Consider the following 25,260-nt stretch of genomic DNA (forward strand, 5'->3'; position numbering starts at 1 on the left):
TGTGTAGATAGATAGAGAGAGGGCACAGAGTGAGTTGAAGATGAAGGAGTGATATCTGGAGAATAAAATTAAGGGGTAAGAGAGATTATACTGGGAGAAGGTGAAAGGGAAAGGTAGAATGGGGTAAATTATCTCACATAAAACAGACAAGAAAAGGCTTTTACAGTGGAGAGGAAGTGGGGGAAGGTGAGAGAAAATGAGTGAATCTTTTTCTCATCAGATTTGGGTTAAGGAGGGAATATCATACACACAAATTGGGTAAGGAAATCTATCTAACCCTACAGGAAAATAGGGGGGAAGGGGATAAGAGAGCAGAAGGATGATAGAGGGGAGTGCAGATAGGGAGAGGGGACAATCAGAAGCAAACGCCTCTGAGGAGGGACAGGGTCAAAAGACAGAATAGAATAAATGGATAGGATGAAGGGAAATGTAGTTAGCTTTTCACAGCATGACTACTATGGAAGTGTTTTGCTGCCCTTTCTTGATCCTACTCAGCCTATATATTCAATTGGTTGCCAAAAATTTGTTGCTTCTTTGTCCAAACATCTCTTGGGTAGCATTCCTTTCTTTCCATTCTTACACTACCACCCTCCTTTGAGCCCTTACCACATTACCTGAACTGTTCCATCGTCTTCTCACCAGCTTCCCTGCCTCAAGTCTCTCCCCATTCCCAGCCATCTTCCACATTCTGCTACAGTGAAGTTGCTAAAGCCCAGGTCTGATCATATCATTTCCCTCCCCAAACCAATAAACTCACTCCTGATGCTCCATCTCTCATCTCTGTGCCTTTCCCTTGGCTGTCCCACCTGCCTAGAATGCCTTCCCTCATTACCCCCACCTCTTAGAATCCTTGGCTTCCTATATGACTCACGTTCCAGTTTATTTTTTCCAAGTGACATCTTCTTCAAGAGCCTCTCCTGGTCCCCCCAGTTGCTAATCCCTTCCTCCCTAAGACTCCCTTGCATTTCCTCTGTGTGTATCTTGTATTTGCCTACTTATGGACATGTAGACTTTCTTGTTAAAACGCAAGCTTGAAAAATAGGTTCTGTTTTCACTTTTTCTTTGTATACCCAGGGATTGGCCCAGTTCCTGGTGCATAGTGGGTGCTTCATGAATGCTCGTGGGGAGGTTAATTGATTGGTTGACTGGTCGGTCCCAGAGAGTTGACCCAGGAGCAATGGATGGAAGCTGCAAAGAGGTGCTGGGAAGGCCCTCCTAATAATGGCCCACCCCTTCCGTGGGATGGGCAGCCTTGCCTGCAGGTACACAGATTGCTTCATGGGAAGTTTGCAAACAAAGAGTGGATGGCTATTGAACATAAGGTAGTGAGAATTCTTCTTTAGGAATGGAGGAGGTGGCCATTGAGGGCCCTTCTAACTGAACACTGTCATTCTATGAATTTTGAGCAGAATGAAAAGATAAGGAAGATAAGAATTGTCTTTTTTGTTTTCTGGTTCAGATGATTCATTTGTTTCCCCGCCTGACTGAACAGCTTAGTAATTCTCACCTCACCTCTTTTTCCTTGGCATACAGTATTTTCCAGTGGAAACTTTGAAAGGACATTCCAGAAATCATATGACACATTATCCATTATGATTTATGAACATTTTAAAAACATTGTTTCCCAGTCTCCTTTTTGGAGTATGCAGATGTGCCAAGGACTAGGCTGAAGTTCTCCTTCCTCTTGTTCTAGGTTGATCAGGAACCCCATGACAGTTATTCTGTAACTGTCCCATTTCTTCCACAGTGTCTTTTTAGATTAACCCTAACCCTGGCTTCCTTTTTTAGAATTAGTCAAGTTATTCTGGGTCCTTCTTTGGTCTCATCCATTGACTTAGGGATTTTAATTTTTAAAATGTGCACATGTGCCGTTTCCTGTGCCAAGGTTGCTTTGGTTATGTCCTTCGTCATTTGTCTACTTAATAATAGTTAATAAAAGTAGCTAACATTTATATGGGCAGCTAGGTGGCACCATAGTGCAAAGAGCATTGGGCCTGGGGTCAAGAAGACTCATCTTCCTGAGTTCAAATCCAGCCTGAGACACTAGCTGTGTGACCCTGGATAAGTCATTTAACCCTGTTTGCCTCAGTTTCCTCATCTGTAAAATGAGCTGGAGAAGGAAATGGCAAATATCTGGCATCTTTGCCAGAAAATCCCAAATGGTTGGACATGACTGAAAAAGGACTGAACAACAACAGTAACAGCAACATTTATATAGCACTTACTAGGTAGCAGGCACTGTACTTTACAGTTATTACCTCATTTCATCCTCACAACAACCCTAGGTGCTATTATGATCTCCATTTTGTGGTTAAGGAAACTGAGGCAGATAGAGGTTAAATGACTTGCCCAGGGTCACACAGCTAGAAAATATCTGTGGATTCAAACTTGGGTCCTCCTGACTGTAGGCCCAGTGCTCTATCCACTGTGCCCCCTAGTTGGTCGTTTTCTATTAAGTCAGTAGTATGCACCATGTATTCTGTTTCTTTTGGTAACTTCCTTCAGCATGAGATTGTGGGACAGGGAGTAGTCCTTGGTCTGAAACTTATTAGCTAGGAACACTTGGGCAAGTCCCTTCATGTTTCTCAGCCTCAGTTTCCCCATTGGTAAAATGAGAGATTGGACCAGGCAGCCTCTGAAGTTTCTTCCAGGTCTAGGTATATCCTCCCCTCAATTTAGCTGTGACTCAGGGTAGACACAGAACAAAGGACCTTTTAACCCTTTTAAAATTAATTAATGAATTAATTTTTAGTTTCCAACATTCGCTTTTATAAGATTTTGAGTTCTAAACTCCACCTCCCTCCCTGAGATGGCATGCAATCTGATATAGGCTCTACGAGTTCAATCATATTAAACATATTTCCACATTAGTCATTTTGTGAAAGAAGAATCAGAATAAAAGGGAAAAACCACGAGAAAGAGAAAACAAAAAAAGATAGCAAATAGTCTGCTTTGATCTGCATTCAGACTCCAGAGTCCTTTCTCTGGATGTGGACAGCACTTTCCATCATGAGTCCCTTGGAATTTTAACCCTTTTTTTGGTGTGTTTGTATCACAGATTCCTTTTGTAATTCTGGTTTCACCAGAAACCTATGAGACCCCTTTTCAGAATTAAAAAAAATCCAAAATTGTAGGCAGTGTTAAATTTCAGTTAGAGGTTAATAAAAATAAAGCTGCATTTTTTTCCTGTCCAAGTTCATGGGTCCCTGGCATCTATCTACCCGCAGGTTTTTGGGGACAAGACAAGGTAAGGTAAGGCTAGACAAGTAGGTTGGGATCAGATTGGCTATGTCATGGGCTTTATTTGTGTGAGGGAATGAAAGGATCAGAGCTGTCAGGATGGCAGGTACAAGAATAGATGAATGGGGAGGTCACACGGGCAGATGGTAACCAGGGCCTACATTGGAGCTCTGGCAATGAGGCTGAAGGGAGAAACATGGTGGAGGTGGAATCCAAAGGCCTTGGGGACTGATTGGAGTTGGGGGTGAAGAAGAGGGAGAAGTCAAGATGACTCAGGGTTTCAAGCTGGGGTTTCTGCAAAAATGTAAAAGGGAAAACCCCAAGGATTAGTTTGGCAGGGAGAGAAGGGAAATGATGAGCTCCCATTGGACACATGGAGCTTGATAAATGTTCATGGTCATCGATCTAGGGTTGAAGACCTTAGAGGTCATCAAATCTAATTTGTTTTATTTATTTACATTTTTTCTTCTGCCTTTGAAGATCACATAAAACTGGCATTTCCATAAACGCAATAGAAGAGAAAAAAAGACCTGAAACTCCAGGTCTCATTGGATACAAGTTGCTTTTTAAAAAAATGTGTTACAAATTCGACACATCACTTTAAAGCTGTCCCCTTTGCATTTCCTTCTCTTTGGTGTAATTTTTTTTTTTAAAGATGCTCTGCTAGTCCTCTTTTCTTTGTTTTTTAATTTTCTACTTCACCCTTATCTCTCTTTTTCCTCCACTCCACTGACAACTGGAATGCAAAAGAACAAAGCCCTTATAAAAAATATGAAAAGTCAAGCAAAATCAATTCTTACATTGCCCATAACTAAAAATGTATGCTTTATTCTGTGTCTTGGGTCCATCACTTTTCTGTCAGTAATGAGGTGGCTTGCTTAGTCATCAGTCTTCTTAGAACTGTGACTGGCCATTGTACTGATTAGAGTTCTTAAATCTTGACAATTCATTTTACAGATGGGGAAACTGAGGCTGAGAGAGATTCAGTGACTTGCTCAGGATCACAGAGGTAGTAAGTGGTGGAACAGGAAGGGAGCTGAGGACCTCTGACTTGAAATACATTGCTGTGTTGAATGGGAATTGAGCTGCTCTTGATCACATCCAGGTTGAGATCTCAGCTCATAGCTTATGAGCTAGAAGGCACCTGAGAGGTCACCTGTTCCAACTCTTTCATTTGACTGGATCCAAGGTGGCCAAATGATCTGCCCGTGTTGATATGGGCAGTAAGTGTCAGAGGCACAATTTGAACACACTTCCACCGAGATGTCCAGAATCCATGTAGGAATACAGATCTGGAGTCTGGGAAAGAAGTGAGGATTAGAGATGGAGATTTGGGCATCATTCCCATAGAGAAAATTGTGGAATCCATCAGAGTGGCTGAGATCTTTGAGGAAAGGAGAAAACCTAGAGAATGAGAAGAGGGCAGGGGACATGTTATGGGGAATGGTGGACAAATTGTAACCCAAGAGATTGGCCTTGTATCTCCTGAACACTCAGTTTGGAAATACCCTCTAGGAAACAGCTTTTCTCGGTTCATCTTAGTCTGACTGTGGAGAGACACATATCTTTCCTGAATGACATTAAAGCGTTCCTTATGATTCAACCATACTCTTCCAAAGCACAGTTAGTATTTGCAACAAAACCTGCTAACATAGCCACAGTGAGCATTTTTGTAGATTGCTTTAAGCTTTGCAAAGCTCTTCTCATACAATAACCTTGAGAAGTGGGGGGTACTCATATTGTTGACCCCTTTTTACAGAAACATATACTGAGGCTTTGAGAGGTGAGGTCACCCAGCTTATGTGAATGTTTGAGGTGAGATTGGAACATGGTGTCCTCCCAAATCTCTCAGGTCCCTAGAAATCTCCCAAATCCCTGCAACTCCAATACTCTTTCCACAGCTGACATCCTTCTGAGAGGAGAAGGGGGAGTGATTCTCAGTCACCTTGTGTTTGCCTTCCTGCTCCCTCAGAAGTATCCCTGAGCATTTTACTCTTCAAGGCCCTTGACTGTGGATGAAACCTCTCCCATTTGCTTAGGAGGGAACAGGGTTTTTGTGCTACTTGATTCTCGTTATTTTTTTTTAATGGAAAACTCAGACAAAAACTGAAGCACACTTTATTTGAAGCCAGAATATTTGAATGAATTCTATAAACCAATACTGTTGGTCACCAAAACAGGAAGACATAGAAATTGATATGCAGTGTAGAAAGGCAATACTTATTGCTGACATAATTGGTAAGGATATCAGTTTCTCTCTCTTGTTGGTTGCCTGTAAAAATAAGCTTATAAAAGGAGAGTTCACATTTTATTTATTGTTTATTAAGTTCAGAGTCTTTTAAAAACAATTAAAACATAAAAACAGAGCTAGGCCCAGGCTTCTGGACCAGTGTTTACTAAACTGGTCCTTAATCTTGCAGAACTGACTGTGTTACAAAGGGAGAGAACCAGAGACTCAGGTGAGATGTTTTGTGGCAGACAGAGCAGGGTAACTTTAGGGAATCTGGTTACCTGGGTAGGATTCTCATTATTTTTGCTATTAAGTTGTTTTTCAGTCAAGTCGGACTCTTCATGGCTCCATTTGGAACCCTCTTGGCAAAGATACTGGAGTGGTTTGTCATTTCCTTCTCTAACTCATTTTACAGATGAGGAAACTGAGGCAAAGAGGGTTAAGTGACTTGCCCAGGGCCACACAGCTAGCATATGTCTGAGGCTGGATTTGAACTCAGCAAGATGAATCATCCTGATTCCAACCCCAGCGCTATCCACTAGACTGTCTAGCTGCCTATTTTCAACTAATATATTATTTACAATGTCTTCTGTCTTACTTAAATGATTTTGTCATAGGAGAAAAGAAGTTTTTTTCTTTAGGTCCTCTTTACAGTCTATAATCCCAAATAATAATGAAAACAAAATAATTGGAATAAACAGTCCTGTGTTTTATTGTAACCTTGATCAAACAACCATCTTTTTAAAAACCTTTGATGCTTATTTTTCCAAAGAATGCTTTTAAAATGTTTTTTCTTTTCTTCTCCCACCCCCACCCCCACCTTTTTTGGCAGCTACAACAATATTTGAAATGGGAAAGGACAAGTTGAATCCAAATGAATTTGCCATAGCACTGGACGAGGCCCTTGGTGACTTTGCATTTCCAGATGAATTTGTCTTTGATGTATGGGGCGCCATTGGTGATGCCAAGCAAGGGCGATTACAGTGAGACCAAATACTTTTCTTCAGAAAGCTTATATTAGTAGAAGCTCCAACTATCATTTCTTGGAACGAGATCAACAACATCTATGTACAATGAGATTTCTAATGCTATTGTGAACTCTGGTTGGATTGGATGTATATATTTGTGACATTTATTCCTAATGAAAAAGTAAAAAAAACCCCCACTGTATTGGCTTCTGGGTAATTTTTACATAACTGGTACTTGTTAAAAATTTTTGCTAAATACCACCTGGTAGTCATTATCAATTGAAATGTCAGCCCAGTGTGCTTATGGATGTAAGTTTGAGGCCCATTTCTGGGTGGACGAGCTTCCCCCACTCTATACTCTCGGCTTCCATATTTTCCACAGTGGACATACAGCTTTTTACTCTTGCTATGTAACTCTTATGCAGAATTTTAAACTGTGCAAGGAAATTTTTGGGCTCAAATTTCGGGATTTTTCTTTTTAGCATGCTAATCACTTCTTTTCCTATTTTTAGGTAAACCTAAGAGATATTCTGGGGATAAAAGAGGCTCCCCAAAGGCTCCCAGGAGTCAGGCACATTGCTTTTGAGTTACTGGGGGATATGAAGAAAGCCGCTCATCTCTCTGGACCCTTTTTGTCCTGTCTCAACCAGAGAAATGTCCTTTTCTGCTCTTTCTTCTTCACAGGTGCTCTTGCATATTTCAATTGAATCCATTGATCATGTGAACATCGCTTATGTAGGGTTTTTTTTTGTTATTTGCTGATTAATAATAGCTAACATTTATATAGTGCTTGCTATGTGCCAGGTGCTTTATGATTATTATCTCATTTAATTCTCACAAGCACCCTGGAGGTGGGTGCTATTATTACCCTCCTTTACAGATAAGGAGACTGAGGCAAGCAGAAGTAGTGTCTGAGATCAGATTTGAGCTGAGGTCTTTCTGAGTGGATAGAGCCCTGGGCTTGGAGTCTGGAAGACTCATCTTCCTGAGTTAAAATCTGGCCTCAGACGTGTACCAGCTGTGTGACCCTGGCCAAGTTGCTTAACTAGTTTGCCTCAGTTTCCTCACCTGTAAAATGAACAGGAGAAGGAAATGGCAAACCACTCCAGTATCTTTGCCAAGAAAACCCCAAATGGGATCATGGAGAGTCAGACTGGGCTGGAAAACAACTGAACTGAAACTTCTGACTCCAGGCCCAGTGCACTATCTACTGGGCTATTGAGCTGCATGATTAGTGTGGGAGGGGGACTGAGAAGAAGAAGTACAAGTAGGGAGAAATATTCATTTATGCCATGGGCATTTAAGCAACAACATTTCTCGAAACACTCCAGTTGTGGGTTTATGTTCTTTGCAATATCTTTGTATTTGAGATATTTACTCGAAACCAAGTGACACTTGAGATCATTTTTTCTGTTCTTGGAGATGGGGTGTAACTTATTAACCGTAGGGAACTGAGTCACTGCCTCCAGACAGATCATTTTGGAAGTGAAGAAATGGTAGAAAATGGAGCATTATCTAATGTGTTACTTAATGACCCTAAAGCTTTAACACAGTGGTTTCAAAGTCTCATGCTGTTGAGGAGATTAGGGTTAAATGACTGCCCTGTGAAGCTTACTGGACATTTCACACATGGGAGATAGAAGGCAAATGCATGGTTTTGGCAGAGATGACTTAATAAGTCAGAGCATAATGTCCACGGATGGTTCTCTCTAAGCTGTGGGGGAAAGATCTTCTCTGCTATTACAATCCTCAGGAACAACAACCTGTAAGGAACAAATCAAGAACCACTCCTTTCCCAGGCTGTGTTATTGTCCACATAGACCTGTTGTTTTCCTTAGAAATGTCAGCCTTTCAGATTGGGAAAGGGGTAATCAGAAGGAAGTACTTCTGAGGAGGGACAGGGTCAAAAGAAAGAATAGAATAAATGGGGAGGCAGGATAGGATTAAGGGAAATAGAGTTAGTTTGTCACAACATGTCTACTATGGAAGTGTTTTACATAACTGCACATGTACGGCCTGTATTGACTTACTTGCCTTTTCAATGAGGGTGGGTGGGGTGGGAGGAAGGGAGAAAATTTGGAACTCAAAGTTTTAAAAACACATGTTTAAAAAAAATGTTTCCACTGCAACTGGGAAATAAGAGATATAGGAAATGAGGTACAGAAATCTATCCTGCCCTACAGGAAAATAGAAGGGGAAGGGGATAAGAGAAGCGGGGCAGGGAGAGATAGAAGGGACGGCAGACTAGGGGAAGGGGTATTTAGAATGCATGCCATCTTGGAGTGGGGGGGAGGGGCAAGATGGGGTAAAAATTTGAAATTCAAAATTTTGTGGAAGTAAATATTGAAAACTAAAAATAAATAAATTTATATTAAAAAAAAAGAAACATCAGCCTTTGATGAGCACCTACATGGGCTTAATCATCTGAATCGAGCCAAGTTTGATGGCATCTGAACCCAAATCGAAGTGGTGGTTCAAGAGTCCCTGGTGTATAATCAGAGTAGCTTAGAAAATGTTGAATTTCTGATTGCCATGAGAGGGAATTTCACAAGAATGCAGCTACCCCAAATTCCATTAGTTGGAAGTCTTAGCCCTTTAATAGGAGTTTTCAAAATACCAACTCACATTAGCCTTAAGCCTTCCTCTTCATGGTGGATAAGAGATATATCTTATGGAGATGCCAAACAGAGGATTCTTAGGGATGGGCTAATTCAGGGACCACTTAGTGTTCAAGCAAGAGTTGAGAGCAGTTTCTCACTACGGCAGCCTCACTTTTCTCATTTATGCCCATTCCTTTAACATGACCAGCTCTTTCTTAAAAGGCATTCTGCAATTTCATTTGATACCAGATATAAATTTAGACATTTACAAGCCATTATTTGTTATTCATGAACGTGAGACTTCCCCCCCTCCCATCCCAATTTGGGTGCCTAGATGCAAACACTCTTAACACACACGTTATTGCCATTTTCTTTAAGCCAAGATGGCCATTCTGCAAAAACAAACTGTTAAGGAGGGAGGCAGATACCTGAAGAGGGCAGCTTTAAAGGAGATGGAGTGGTCTTTGTTGAACACCAAGTTTATGTAGAGTACATGCTTAAGATGTTTGTCGAGCAGAATTTGGGTTTTAAGTCTTCATGCCCATGTTCCAATCAGGAATTTTTCCCCCAGTGAATTCCTTTTCATTATTGCTTATGGATATTACCTGAGTTTAAGGCCTTGTTGTGCTGACAGAAGTTAAAAAAGACTCAGCCAAGATTCTTAACATTTTATTTTGGCCTTTGATAAACAATTGAATAAGTGTTATTCAATCTTAGTGCTCAAAGGGATCTCGGAGGTGATCTAGTTTAACACTAATTTCTTTTAAAACATTGTATATGTTTTTCATTTTCACTCGCATAGACATTTCCAACCCCATGACTTCCACCCTGAACTGGCCCTCGTAACAAAGAAAATCAGTCAAACGAGACTGATGACCGAAGCGATGAGAGCCGTCGGCATCCTTGGTATTTTGTCATCATGTTCACCTGTTTCTTTATCGAAATTGGGCCCAAGATTGGTCATGAAAATGAACCTGAATGCACCTGCCTTTTGGGGTTGTTCTCCTTTGCATTGTGGTCACTTGTACATTGTTTTCCTGGCTCCGCTGACTCCCCTTTTTGTTACTTCATACCCATCTTCCTGCATTTCTCTGAATTCCTTTCAGTCATCCTTTGTTATTGCACAAAAAACATCTCCTTCTAGTAACAATCCATTATTTACCAACAGTTTTTTTTATTGATGAGTTAGAGACTCTTTTCCCTCCATCTGGATGTTTAAAGATTAGTTCTCTTAACACATGCATCATTCCTTTTTTCTTTGGAAGGCATTGCATCACAGGTTTTTTCCATCTATATGTATGTTTAATCATTCTCTAATCAACACACACCCATCTTATTTTCAATTCTCTGCTACCACAGATAGCACTGCCAGGAATACTTTGCTATATGTGGCAGGGGCCTTTCCTTTTCTGCTTTGTCCTCCCTGAGGTATGTGTCCAGTGGTGGCATTGCTAGGTCAAAGAGTCTGAGCCAACTTAGTGGCATTTTCCCACACAATTCCAGTTTATTTTCAGAATGGTTGGATCAGTTTGCAGCTCTACCACAAGTGTATCAGTATGCCTGCCTCCTTTATGGGGACTTCATGCAGAGGGTGATTACTTGTTTGTGCAGAAGAGAAAGATGGAAGGCCAAAGCTTGATGCTTGACTCGTATTGACTAGTGGGCTGCAAGCTAGTTTCACTCCTTTTGAAGGCATACAATCTTGCTGGCACCACTGAACATTTGTGGAGGATCCTTCTGTTTGCTGTCATATCAGGAGATGGTTTTCTAATCTAATCAAGGATGAGGTATTTTGATTTGATTTCCTCTGGGAAATGAATGCTTAGGTAATGTTTATTTTCTTATTGTCAAATGTCTGCATACTTGAATATCTCTTTTGCAAAAGAATTTTGGTTGTCCTGAATACGTCATCTACATTTCTGATGATTATAAATGGTCAATCATTGAGTTTGTGGTCAATTCCAAGACCCAAATTCTATAGTAAAAACTGTTCCCAGAATCAGTTACAGAAGGCTTAGCCAGTATGCAATGTACCCAATGAGCCAAACCACACTGGAGAGATGAGGAGCTCATTTCTCCCCAGTGCTCCAACTTGGAACATTTCCCTCATCACTGCAACAAACAAATGTTTGCCCAGCAGGGATAAGCTATTTTTTCCCTTTTAGTGCCAGAGGGAGGTTTCATCAAGTCTGGGGAGAGACACTCTGGTCTTTACCAGTCACTTACTCCACCCTAACAAAGAAATCCAATTAATTTCTTTTGTAAAAGAAGTTTCCTAAAGGACAATGGCTCTATTAAGTGGATTTGTCCTGTCACCCAAAGATCTCAACACTCATGATGCAGTGTCTCTCAGTTCTACCCCACATTTATCCTTAAAAGCACATTGATGTCTGCTGAAGGTACTGGGTCAAGAGAGCCATTAGGAGGTGACAGGGACAGGCTATGGAATTCTAACCTCTGGAGCATGGAGCTTCCTTCTCCTCTTGTCACAGGCTGAAGGAGCTGTCCTAACTACTGCCCATCTCATGCTAACAGAATGTTTCTGGGAACCTGGACTGGACAAAATGTCACACATCATCCTTGTCCCAAGTACCCAAAAGCTATATTCTGGGAAATGATCAGCTCTTCATTACTACGAACGTGAAAACGGGGGCAGTTTTTGGGCTCCCAGGGCTATTCCGTGTGAATGCTTCTTTATCTGGTTGTCACACTATAGGACTACAGCCCCAAAGAAAAGCTGGCTTTCCAAAAGCTGGGGAATTAGGGAAGTCTTTTATATCTTTCAGAGTTTCCTGTAATAGCCAGTCTCCCCCCACCCCATGTTATCTCCCTCCTCAAACTGTCTTTACTTATTTTTTCAATGTGCTTCTATCTTTCTTTCCTCACCCCCAGAATGGGAGCTTCCTAAGAGCAAGGACTGCTTCCTTTTGGTCTATATTCCCAGTGCCAAGCATAGTGCCCTGTATGCCACAGATAACTTAATAAATGATTGCTGAATTGAATAATGATGATTAAAATATTTTTGGTCAGTCATGTTTGACTCCTCATGACCCTGTTTGGGGTTTTCTTGGCAAAGATATGGAGTGGTTTGCCATTTCCTTTTTCAGTGGATTAAGGCAAACAGAGGCTAAGTGACTTGACCAGGGTCACATAGCTAGTAAGTGCCAGAAACCAGAAGATGACTTTTCTTGACTTTCTGCATGGTGGTGCCACCTAGCTGCCCCAATATATTTAATACAATATGACTAGTGGAACTTCAAAGATGCCACACTGGAGACCAGGTGTATAGTTTAGTATTTTTTAAAAATCATTTTCTTAGTAATTTTCCTTTTAAATGCTACACATAGATTTTAGTCAGAATCATTTGTAAAGGTCAACAAGGACATTTGAAGAAATTGATTTGCTTAAATGGTTTGTGACTGGTTAGTGTAGACACCTCACTGTGTGGGGGGGTCCACCTTCACATGCCTTAAATGTAGTAATGTTTGATTATACACAAAGCCAATTACTTTACAACATTAAGTTCCAAATATTCCTTGCATTTAAAACATGCAGGGGTTTTGTGATTCCTTGAAATAACAACATTTTCATGGGAGAAAATGACAATTTAGTTTTGTTATCTCGAAGAGAGAGGAAGTCAATGCTGTGTTAGAGCCTGAATTGTAGGCAGTTTTAACTTTTTGGAAAAATGAATCAGGAAGCATTTATTGAAGTGTCACCTATGTGCCAGGCACAGGGATAAATGCCAGAGATATCAGGGAAAACCAAAGATAGGCCCTGTCCTCAAGGGGCTTACATTCTAATGTGAGAGATGACACACATGTAAATAGGTAAATAGAAAATACATACAGAACAGATGGACAGTAACCAGAGAGGGGGCCTGGAAAGGCTGCTTGAGGAAGTGATGCTGGAGCTCAACCTCAAAGGGAACTGGGAATCCTAAAGGTTGAGATTGAGGAGGAAGAGCCCCTGAAAGGACACGGAGATGGGGCGTCGTGCTGGAGGCACAGAAAGTGGACAGAGCAGTGCGTCTGGACTGAAGAGAGTAACCCCGAGCACGGCTGGAAAGAGCTTTCAGTGCCCATGAGGAGGTTGGATTTGATGTTACTGGAATCTCCTGGGGAGCCACTGGATTTAGGCAGTGATGGAATGACAAGAGGCCACCGGTCCTTTATGAGAATTGCCTGTTAGCTGTGTGGAGGGTGTTTGGAGAGCACAAGGGCAGGAGGCCAATTTGTCTTTTCTCTCCTAAAAAGGGTTAATTATTTTCAGAGACTACTTTCCCTAAAGAGACCTGGGGGTGCGGGGAATCCAGCTCCCTGGCCCAGCCTCCCCAGCCCAGCTGGAAGAGCATGCCAGTGCCTTCAGAGACCTGTCCAGAAAGGGGGTAGGGGAAGGAACGGTATAGAATGCTGAAATGGAGCTGAGGGAAAGGTTGTCTTTGGAGAAAACTTTGTTGCAGAAGAGATGGAAGGAGGAAAATGTGTCCAGCAGAGGGCAGCTCCTTTTCCCTCTCTTTCCCCTCCTTAGTGGGAGAGGTTTGAACCTTGGACTGGGAGTGTCCCAGAACCACTATGGAGGCTCTGTCTGCTGCAGGGGTGGCTTAGACTGAAAGATTAGAGGGAACAGTGTCTCTAACCCCTGCAATGTGGAAGGGATAACTGTACTATGATCATCTCCAATTTTTTTTTTGGCTAGGCAATGGGATTAAATGACTTGTCCAGGGTTACACAGCTGTCAAGTGTCTGAGGACAGATTCAAACTCAGGTCCTCCTGACTCCAAGGCCGGTGCTCTATCCCCTGACCCAATTGTCCCCATTTTTGAGATAAGTAAACACTTGCCTAGGGTCACATGGCTCCAACACATGGAAGGACGTGCCAAGCACCCCAAGCAGAGGAGTGGGTGGGTGATCATGGGGTGGAGTGTCAGGAGGGCCTTGAACGCCAGTTATAGAAGTGTGAACTTTGCTGTGTAGGCCACCTGAACTGTTGAAGATTTTAGGCCAAATACTCCCCATGGTTTTTACATTGCTGCAGCCTGCTTTTACCCACAGCTGTTTGAATGTCTGAAAAATAGTGACTAATATGTCTCATTGTAAACGGCCATGGGCAGAGTTAGGGTTAAAGCTATCAATGAGTATTAGGCCAATGTGAGAGATGGTTTTAAGGCCACCTGTTCCGTGGCCATTGGTAACTCAACTTGGAAATCAGGTCTGCTCGCCCCTGGGACTTGGTTTACTAGCTTAGGGGCAGCGCCGTGTGGGCCAGCCTCAGTGTCAGGGATGGCTGGGTTCAAGCCTGTCATTGGGTGTGGGTGCAGGCTGCGAGGGATGGGCAACTTCCCTCATCACGGGTTGCCCAGAGCAGCTTCCAAAGAAGACAAACAGCAGAGCGGGTGCGATCTGCACTCCCGGAGAGAGCTTCTTCTCTCGATGTCCGTGAAGTCACGAAATGGTCCCTCATCCTCCAGCTCCCCAGTCTAAAGCATTTAAATGTTTGTTTAGTACTTAAAGTCCAGCCGACATTGCGAGGCAAAATTTATGTAGTTAATTGGGCTTTTGCTACATTTTATACATTTTTTGGGTCAAAAATCATAACCTGTTGATAGATTTAAAAAACCAAGGCCTTATTTGTTCTCCCCCCAAAATATTATTTTTCTCAACTAAAAGCAGGGCCCCCAGTAGTGAGAAATTTTATGAGAGAGGGCCCTTCAGCTGGCTGTTGCACAAAGATTACAATCACAGTTACAGAATTGTGTGGGCTTAGTAAAGAATCTACAGAAATCCACATCTCCTGGCAGCTACTCCATGGCCCCAGAAAGCCCTACTAGAGGGGTGGCTGGGGAGCCATTCAAACTCTGTGTGATCATTGTGTGGCCCAAACCCCCTCAAATGGGAGGCCTTAATGTTCCCTCAGGCTCAAGGCAGGCTTTGAGCAGCATCCACAAAAAGCCAGAACTTGTGAGCCCCCATCTGAGGGCTTCCTTTTGCTGTGTAAAATCAGAAGACACACGAACGTGAGTGAAAAACCTCTTATGAACCAGAAGGCCGAGGTAATCACAAGGAAACTGCCCGCTTGCTCCACCTCCACACTCTCACAGACTACTTCTCCACCAGCGGTCAGGGAAAAAGAAGTAATTTGCACAGCTCCTGCTCCCAGGGCACAGCCCAGCTGGGAAAGCACAGGTGGAATCATTTTGGAGGAACTAATGCCTGTGAGGGCGCACGTGGTGTGAGAATAGTTGGCAGCAGTAAACCAGGGTCTTTTTCTAGAGATCTTTGGATGAACATAACGGATGAAAGCAAAAGCCAAACCCAACACTCATCTGAGTGCCTCCTGGGCTCCCCTTGCTCTGGAATTGGGGGGAGGGGGCAGGCCAATTGTTGGCCCAGGAGAGTTCTTCTCTCATTCTAGGGGCCATCTTGGGAGCTTTTGCGATGGGCTCATAATTTGAATTTGTTTCTCATAATTTGAATTTGTTTCTCACAGTTGTTTTATAAGAGCCAGAGGAAGCCTGCATGTCTCTAAGGCTCATTTCACACACACAAAAAGAGGTCTGGAGAAACAATAGAATAATCGTTTGTACCTTCCCTGCTCCCCAGCTTACTAAAATCATCTGGTGAGTCAGATAAAGGTGGGGTGTGTTTCTGGGGGAGCACTGTGAACCTCTATCATTGAAGACACTCTATAGCTTCATGAGCAGGCCTGCTCTGGTTCCTTCCTTTTTAAAGCATAGTTTTAATGATGATGCCTTTTATTCTTCCATTACAGTGATTTCTGGACCTAAAAGTTCCCTCCTCCTCCAGCTGTGAACTTTTCCTTGTAATAAGGAAAAACTTTTAAGCAAAAACAGCTGATCCAGTGACCAAGTCTAACAATGTATACAACAGCCTGCCCCTGTAGTCGTCAACCTCTCTGTCAGTAGGCAGGAGGTATGTTTCGTTATAATTCTCTACCACTCCAGGACATTTAAAGCTCTTTACAACCTTGCCTTTGTTTATCTTTCCAGTCTTCTTTCATATACCAGTCTACTTGTTACTCCTCCCACTTAATGATAGATTTCCCACTTCTGCTCCTTTGCACTGGTGAGTCCCCCTGCCTGGAATGCTCTGCTTCTTCACCTCCCATTCTTAGAATACCTGGTCTCCTTCAAAACTCAACTCAAATGTCATCTTCTATGTGAACCTTTCCCTAATCCTCCTCCCCAGCTGTTAGTGCCTTCCCTCCCAGAACTATTTTTGTATTCATTTATTTTGTTTGTACCTCATTTATGTGGGATATGTACATGGTGCCTCCCCTACTAGAATGAAAGCTCATTGAAGGCAGCACCTAATGCAGTGCCTAGTACACAGTGAGTCTTTAATAAACGCTTGTTGAATGATTATTTAATTATTCTCTTGAATCCCAATTGGTCGTGACAGTTAATCAGAGTTTATCTTCTCCTGTTCTTTATGTTTATGGTATGGCTGCCATTGTGCATGACACCGTCAGGAACTCCTCTCTTAACTAGACCTGGCTCATGCTGGCTTGCTGGGTCCCCAGACTCATCTTCCACTTCCCCATCAAGGTCCTAGGAGACCATAGGTGGTCCCACAAGTGCGCTCCCCCACGATTATCAATTGATGTCCAGGCTAGCCCCTCTGCTCCAGCAAGATCACTAAAAGGGGATACTAACATTTGAATGCATGCTATTGTCATTCTTTTAAAGCAATGCTTTGGTGGCTCTTCATCCCACAGCTATCTGTGGAAGCCAGACTCCTAAGCCCAAATTATAGGCTGGTTTATGAAGTGCTGTTGGGTCAGGCTTGTCGGGGCCAGGTTTGGGACCAACTTCACTTTTGAGGAAGCTGTTTCACAGTGATCAAAGATAAGATGGCACGTCTCTAAAACTGTTCCTCCCTTGGGAACATTGCTGTCAAGCCAGGGAACAGCACAAGACCTGGCAAGGTGAATGTATCAGTTATTGACAGCAAAAGCATTATACTGTGTTAAAAACTGAGCTTTTGTGACACCATGTGATAGAAGAAGTGGGGATGGAGTTGGAGTCAAAGAGTTCGAATTCTTGTTCAGCCACTTACCACTGGTATAGCCTCAGACAACTTGCTGATCCTTTCTGTACCTCAGTTTCCTCATCTGTAAAATGAGGTCTTGGACTAGATGCCTTCTGAGACTTTTCCCAACCACAATTATATGAGGCTCGAGAGCTTGCTACTCCTCTTGTGTGGAAGAAAGCCAAGCCCAATTCACAACAGTGTATAGCATTCCCCTGATTCACTTTGCATCAGTTCATGTAAGTCTTTCCAAGGTTCTTCTGAAATTATCCTGTCTAACATTTCTTGTAGCACAATAATATTTCATTTGGGGTTTTCTTGGCAAAGATACACTGGAGTGGTTTGCTATTTCCTTCTGCAGCTCATTTTACAGAAGAGGAAACTGAGGCAAATAGGTTTAAGTGGCTTGCCCAGGGTCATACAACTAGTAAGCATCTGAGGCCAGATCTGAATTCATGCGGATGAGTTTTCTTGATTCTCTGCCCAATGCTCTGTGCACTATGGTGCCACTTAGCTGCTCCAACAAAGCCATAGCTTAACTCAACTCCTACCCTATCATGGGGGCTATACAGAACAGCTGGTCCCTTTTCTGTACCTCAACCCTTCAAATACTTGAAGACAGATATCAGGTTCTTCTTGTCTCTTCTCCAGGCTAGAGAAGCCCATTCTTTATAGGTCATGAGCACAAGGCCCCTCATCATCCTGCCCACTCCAGATTACCAATGTCCTTAGTCTCCCCAAACTGAATACAACACTTCAGCTGTGGTCTGCTAAGGGCAGAGCTCAGTGGGAACCTCACTTGCCTGGTCCTGGAAGTTCCTGCCTCCCTTAAGACAGCCCAAGATGGTGTAAGCTGTGTGGTCTGCCGTGTTGACTCACAATGAACTTGCAGGTGATGCAAACCCCACAATTAAGATGCTGTTAAAGTTTTAAGTCTCCTTGACCAGGGTGCTGGTGTTGCCATGAACAGAGATGGCAGATTCGGGGGAAGGAGGAGGGGGAGGAAGAGGAGGAGGAATAGGAAGAGGAAAAAGAGTAGGAGTAGGAAGAGGATCCAGTTTAGGAAGAAAAAAGACAAGGTCATCTTGGATATGTGGAGTACATGTGAGAGGGGGCACCTCAGGCTGTCAGACATGTGCCTCCCCATACCACACAGACATAATGTCAAACCTCAGACGTTTCCTTATCTGTGTGACCCTGGACAAGTCACCTGGACCCTCTCGTAGCCTCAATTTCCTTATCCATAAAATGGGGATAATAATAATACCTATCTGAGGTTAGTGTGAGGATCAAAAAGAATCATATTGGTAAAGTGCTTTGCAAATTTTAAATTCTAGCTGCTATTCTGAAATTTAAGCGCTATTCCGGAGATAAGTTATTTAAACTTATCTAGCTGTGTGGTGATACTGCCCTCTGCCAGCTGTATACCAAGCATACTTACGTTTCAGAAGTGATGTGTCACTTCATCACCATCCAGCAAGCGCCAGCAGCATTCATTCCTTTCCCTTTCCTCAACTCACTTTCATTTCTGGAAAAAAGAGGCTGAGAACAAACAGTGAGGATTATCACGGGATCATTGATTCCAGAGTGAAGAGGACCTTAGTGGTGCAGCTAGTCCAATCCAGTCATTGCACAGATGAGGAAACTGAAGCCCAGAGAAGCGAGATGACTTGCCTAATGTCTGCCCCCCCCCCAGTTTATGGGGGCAGAGCTGGGCTTTGCACAGAAGTCCTCTGCCTGCAAAGCTACCCCCCTTCCCTTGAAGACACTCCACTGCCTTCAAGCATCACAGCCATTGTGGAAAGGGAGAAATGCACTTAGTTCCTGTGACATACAACATCTAGATGTCAAAACCAAGAATAAAAAGGCTTTTTGTGTAAAAAACCCCCCAAATTGTCGTAACCCCACTTTGAAAAGTTGCTGGTTTGCTTGCTCAGTAAAATTCCAATTGTGTGATTTTTTCAAAGAAATCCCTCCCTCCACCAACCAGTCAGACAAGCAATGTTCTCAGCACTGGGGTAACAAATATTCTTAAGAAACTACCAGTATTTCCAGTGGGAAAAAAATAGCCCTAAACTAGACTCCACTTATTGCTGAGCTGACTGATACAGGAATGAAAAGAAAGAGCTTCATCAGAGTGATTTCCATGGGAGTGTTGACCAAGTCAAGACAACAGAACCTCCACCTTTGCTCTCTCAAAACCTCTGCACAGCTAACGAAGGAGACAGACCTCAGAGCCAAGGAAGATGGTGGGTACTTGGAAGTTTAGAAAGGTGACTGTGGGGCTCGTGTGAAATTAGGGAATGATGAAAAAGGAGAGGGGACACCTCAGGCTGTCAGACTTTTCCTTTTCTTGTCATCTCAGTCCATTATTCAGTGGGCATTCATTGTTCTCCTACTATGTGGCAGGCACTATCCTGAGCCTTGGAGGTAGAATGAAAGGCAAAAACAGTCCTGGCCCACAAGCAGCTCCCAGTCTAATGGGGACAACACCATATGAACAACTATGTACATGTAAGATAGAGACAGTGGAGGCAAATAGAGGTAATGTCAGAGAGAAGGCACTCTGTGTGTGTGTGTGTGTGTGTGTGTGGTGTGTGTGTGTGTGCAGACACACCAGGAAAAGCAGCTTGGAGTACGTGGGTATTTAACTGATATTTAAAGGAAATGGGGATGAGGAGGAAGAGCATTTCAGGAATGGAGGACAGCCAGAGAAAATGCTTCAAGCCAAGTAAAGGAGGATCTTGTTCACAGAACAGCTGGGATGCCACTGCCACTGGACCAAAGAGTGCAGAGGTATGGGGGGATATAAGGTGTAAGAAGATTGGAAAGGAGGGAGGAGAAGGTTTGAAGGGCCTTGACTGTCAAATAGAGGCTTTGTATCGGATCCTAAAGATTACGGGGAGCCAGTGGACCTTAACGATGTTGGGGGAGGTGAGATGGGCAGATCTGGGCTTTTGGAACATCACTTTGGTAGCTCAGGGGCGTCATGAACAAAATCAATTCTTCCCATCTATTTGGCATTAGTTACTACTTGGCCAAAATACTATGATGGCTTTGGACTTCTTAATAGGATGAGCTAGATGTGGAAAATTAAAGGTTGAAAATGAGGTTATCTGTTCAGTTAAGAGGGATACTTCAGTGTGAAGGAGACAAGAGTGAGAAGGAGTGCTCCAGCTCTTTGGAGGATAAGGCAAGAGGAAACAGGCTTAAATTGCAGTGTGGGAGAAATGAACATCACCTGCTGCATGTTGGAGGGTCCCCAAAGGGGTTTGTTGTGGAGGTCTTTAAAACTGGAATAAGTTTAGTTATATGTGGGATGATTTAGAAGGACATCTTAGCACAGAAATTGTTTAATAACTACTACTTGACTGGAATTTTTTGAGTCCTCCTACCCATGGGGGAATGGATTAGAAGAACCTTCAAAGCCCCTTCCAGTCATTGTGGTACTATGACTCAGCTGTTTGTTACTGGCCAAATGAGTCAAGTCTGTTTTTCATTTGGTAATTATTGAAGATATACTTTGGAAAACTTGTCAAGGTGATATAGCCATGGCCTTTTAAAAATATTTCTGTTCAAAACAGAGACATATACATATATAAAGATATCATGTCTATGGCATACTATATTATACACGTGTGACTTATTCATAACATGAGATATCTATGAATATATGTAAGGTAGGTATAAGTGTAAATATATCTATGTATTGTGATTGTCCATAAATGCAATACACCTATAAATATATATACATATATATATATATAATTTGTATCCCTAAATATGTAAATGTGTGTGTGTGTGTGTGTGTGTGTGTGTATCTCTAGAAGCTTGCAATAAAATGTCCTGCATCTCAGCTTCTTGTTAATTTTTTTTCTTGTAATAGAGAGCAGTGGTTGTAAATCATAATGTTCCTATTTGGGGCTGCATGGAACATGGGATTCCATAATGAACCACTTAAAAACAAACCAGTGCTTGAGTTTCTGAGTGACTAATTGAAAAATGACATTGCTTCAGAAGATTCCCTTCTGGATCCAGCACAGGGTTTGGTTTATCAAGATTATCACTCTCCAGCAATCCTATCCCTCCTCATAATGATGATCAATTTCAATATATTAACTTGTGAGGGGAGGAAGAAGGGACATTTGTGATGGCAGAGTGCTCCCTGAATACCAACCAGATGATTAATGATGGTGTTTATTACTTTAGGGGTCCCCGAAATGGAATCGCTCAGTTTCTTTTCCATAGGGATACGGGTTGAGAAGCATTGATCAAACTCTTGTTTCAGGGAAGGAAGTCTAGGGAAATTCTCAAGTGAGTGTGGTAGGTTATGATTGAAATGGGGTTGTCTTTCACACAAATTAACATTCCTAAGCTTAAAACTACACTTTTGTGACACCCTGGAGATGATGCTCGCCACTCCATTGCCCCCAAGTCCTCACTGGCTCCCTCTTGCCTCTAGAATAAAATAGAGCTGTTGTTTAGAGTCTTCTGCAGTCTGGCTCTTGCCTGCCTTTTCTGACTCCAACCCTAACCCTCCACAGGGCTCTGCTTCCCATGCAGCTGGTTCCATGTAAGCTTTGCCTGAATTTTATGCGTCTTCTCTTGATTCAGTGCCTTTGTACACAGTCTGGTCGGCAGTGGCCCCTCTGTCCTGAAATGAGTTGGAATTTACTTTTTCTGTGTACTTATTGCATCCTGTACTGGACTATGAGCTCCATGAGGGCAGGCATTGCTTTCTTTTTGTCTCTATATTCTCAGTACCTAGCACACTGCTTTGTACATAGTAGATGCTTAATACACCTTTGTTTAATAAGCTAAAATACGGGTTACAGAGTTCTGTACTGAAGCATACAGAAATATGGAGGATGCTTCAGGAAGATAGAAACAGGCTTTTGGGAAAATAGTAATAACATGTGCATACAGTGCTTTAAAGTTTACAAAGCCCTTACATTACAACAACTCTGAGAGATCGGTAGTAGAGTATTATTATCCCCATTTTATAGATGTAGAGACTGAGGGTTAGAGAAGTCTAGTGACTGGCCCATAGTTCCAGGGCCAGGAAATGAGAGAGATAGAACTACCACCCAGATGTTTTGACCTCAAGATCACACACAGTAATAGGAATTGTTGTTGTTGAAGTCCAGTGCTTTGACGCACCAGACTGCCTTTCCAAAAAACAGAAGTCGTTTGTCTGTGGGTATTTAACTGCTGGCATAGCTCAGCAGGAATTCTGAGTGAAGTCACAACTGGCGGGAGAGGGTAGCCCAAGTTTTTCCCCAAGGTGCCCAAATTCAGAAGGTACTGACAAGGTTTATGCTCTTTGATCAGCATAGAAACAACTGGGTTTGGTGCCTAATTAGCAAGAAGCATTATCTAGCCAGGCAACTGAGGAATGCCCCAGACATTCCCTAACAGGGTTACATGGGTCACCAATCCCCTTGGGAGATCCTCCCTCAGTTTGCTACTTGAGTCGTGACCACGTGTAATCTTATCATCTCAAATTATAGGGTAATCCAGGGATGTGTTTGGATATTTCCTCATTAGTTACAATTCCCATGTTTTTTTCAATTAACCAACTAAAGCAAAATATGACTTCTTTAACATATTAGAAAAACTTCCTTTCCCAATAGTTCTTCCTCTCTTCCTCCCTCCTTCTCTCTCTCTGTCTCTCTGTCTCTCTGTCTCTTGTCTCATTCTCTCCTAGCATTAAGTCTATATTAAGATTATTGAATGTATCATTTATTGACAATGAAACAATAATAAAATAAACACATAAATAATTATGAATAATTTTTTGCTATGAGAAAGATGGCCTGAGTGCCCTCACACCCTCACTATAACCGTGAAGGACTTCTCTTCTGAGAACACAGTCCTCAAATCAGTTAGTTCACTGAGAATCACAACTTTACAAGTACCTTTTCATCCTCTTCACAGGATAAAGAGGACAAGATCTTCATAAAGAAGATTTCTTCCCTTTCTTTCTCTGTTTTCCACAGCTTTCTGCTATTCTGTATCTGTATCCCCTCACTTCTCTGATGAGACGCCTCAGTATTTCCAGGATCTGATGCCATCCCGTCTGTTTGGACGACACATACGATTTCTGCACTAAAATGAAAACGCCTGCTTGTTCCACTAAGAGATCACCAAGCCTCGGCAGCCAGTTTTGCCTGAAGATCTGGGTGGAGGCGTCTGTGAATTGGCCACTCTCAGTGCCCTTCTTCCCTTTCTCTGCATCTTTCCAGAGAACGGCGAACAGACATAGACCTTAGAACTGCTAGTGATGCCAGGCGTCTTTCACTAGGGCTGTGAATGTGCTTTACTCCAACTCATCCCAAGGTAGTTCTTAGAAGGCCAACATCTCCACGTGCCCTCTCTGGTTTTCCTAAAAATTCCACATGCTGCAAGTGGAGGACCCTTCCCCTTTTCAGCTCCAGGCTTTTCATCCCATGAATGTGAGGTGTTTATTGATTGGGAAACCTACTATTGTGACAGAGACTCTTCTATGCTCAGAGTTTAGAGAAAATAAATAAAAGCTGGCTGTTAATTGTAGGACAGTTGAGGAAACATCCCCAGTGCATTTCCCCTGAAAATATTCATCTTGCTTTCCAAATTGGATTTTGTAGGTAAGAGATGCTGATGGAGGAGGCAGGAGTTCTGTCTCATTGAACATAATCACTCATTTACACATAAAAGAAGGTCATAGGCCTGCTTCTTAATGAGCATCTTTCCATCTTTGAGAACTCTTGGATGAAGGACTAGTTTAATTACTTTCCTAGCAGATATTTTTGCTGCTCTTTTCAAAACCTATTGAGTACTATGACATTTCTCTTAATTTCCCCATTTTCAGATATAAAGAAGGAAATATAAAATTGGTCTTTCAGGAAATTTCCTCCTTGAGTTTCTTTAGCTTTCAACTTTCCTTCTTCCAATTATTAAAAAAAGTATGGATTTTTCATTTTCTTGTTGAATCAATTAGAGATATAGATTAATATGGCTAGAGACCCACCCTCAAAGCCAGAGATACCTGCCTTCAGGACTCATCTGGGAACCATGGAGCTTTGTGACCCTGGGAAAGTCACTTAACTCTCAGTGTTCCAGTCTAGAGACAATTCCCTAAGGTTATTAACTATGAATTTATTCTTTTAAAATATTTTGATAACTGTATTTTGGTGTAATTGATGTCCTTTGCAATCCTATGTATTTTATTCTATGTACTTTAGAACCTGATTCAGAGAAGGGGTCCTCAGGCTTCATCAGACTACCCAAGGAGTCCAGGACACAGTAAAGGTCAGGACTTCTACTTCTAAAACTCTGTTTTGGAGCTCCCTGAACCAGTGAAATCACAGGTCCAGGCTCCATATCTAGTGATTCAGTTACTTTAAAATATGCTGCCAATTGGAAGGCCTTAGCACAAGTCTGACCTACTCTCTAAAATAACCCAGGAAAGGGGATGCTAGATGGCACAGTGGATAGAGCACCAGCCCTGGATTCAGGAAGACTTGAGTTCAAATCTAGTGTAAGACACTTGACATTTACTAGCTGTGTGACTGTGGGCAAGTCACTTCACCCCCTTGCCTCGCCAAAAAAAAAAAATTAACCCAGGAAGTTTCAAGAGTCCCCACTTGAGCCCTAAGCATTTAGCCAGTCCCTCTCCATCAGACCCCATGCTTCCCATGACTCCTGCCCTGCAGGGTAACAACTCTGAGGTCTGGGGGAAGCAGCAGTGGATTCCAGAGATAGAAACCTTGCTCCAAAAACGCTTTGGAAGATAAGGTTCTGTGCACTCTAACTAGACCTGACCCGAAGCACAATGAGGACTCCCTGTCACTAGCCACCTCTTTCTCTACCCTTAATTTCTCCCTCCTCTCATTTAAAAAGCTCTTCGGAAAAAAAGGATCAGAATCAGCCATGACTACCTTACTGGGACTTGGCCAGCCAGTTGTCTTTCCCAATGAAGTTTATATTTAAGACATCTAAAGATATGGAATGGAAGACTCTGTTTTCTATGAATACAGCTTTAAGCATCTAACGTGAGTAGAAGCAGGTATTTTGAGGAGAATGACACTGGGTAGGAGGTAATCTGCTTGTCTACACTGGTCTCACCCCAACAGTGTTCATTTGGAGAGAAGAAACCAGCCTGTGAGGCCTCTTCTTTTGTATCCTTGTCC

General features: G+C 42.5%; 1 protein-coding gene across 2 annotated transcripts in view; it reads left to right on the plus strand.

Annotated features, from left to right (window-relative positions):
• The window catches only part of GIPC2 (GIPC PDZ domain containing family member 2), an 89,655-nt gene that overhangs the window by 59,173 nt on the left and 5,222 nt on the right, over positions 1–25,260 (plus strand). Inside the window, exon 6 of one of the 2 annotated variants that reach the window (XM_020968517.2) lies at positions 6,303–6,640. The exons of the other annotated variant lie outside the window; for it this stretch is intronic. Coding sequence (XP_020824176.1) covers positions 6,303–6,457 — 155 coding nt within the window. The 3' untranslated portion in view covers positions 6,458–6,640. Of the gene's footprint in view, positions 1–6,302; positions 6,641–25,260 lie in introns of those variants that run through there. 2 annotated transcript variants of the gene reach the window in all.

Source organism: Phascolarctos cinereus, unplaced genomic scaffold (assembly GCF_003287225.1).
Source record: "Phascolarctos cinereus isolate Bilbo 61053 unplaced genomic scaffold, phaCin_HiC Scaffold_5;HRSCAF=322, whole genome shotgun sequence".
Lineage (NCBI taxonomy): Eukaryota > Metazoa > Chordata > Mammalia > Diprotodontia > Phascolarctidae > Phascolarctos > Phascolarctos cinereus.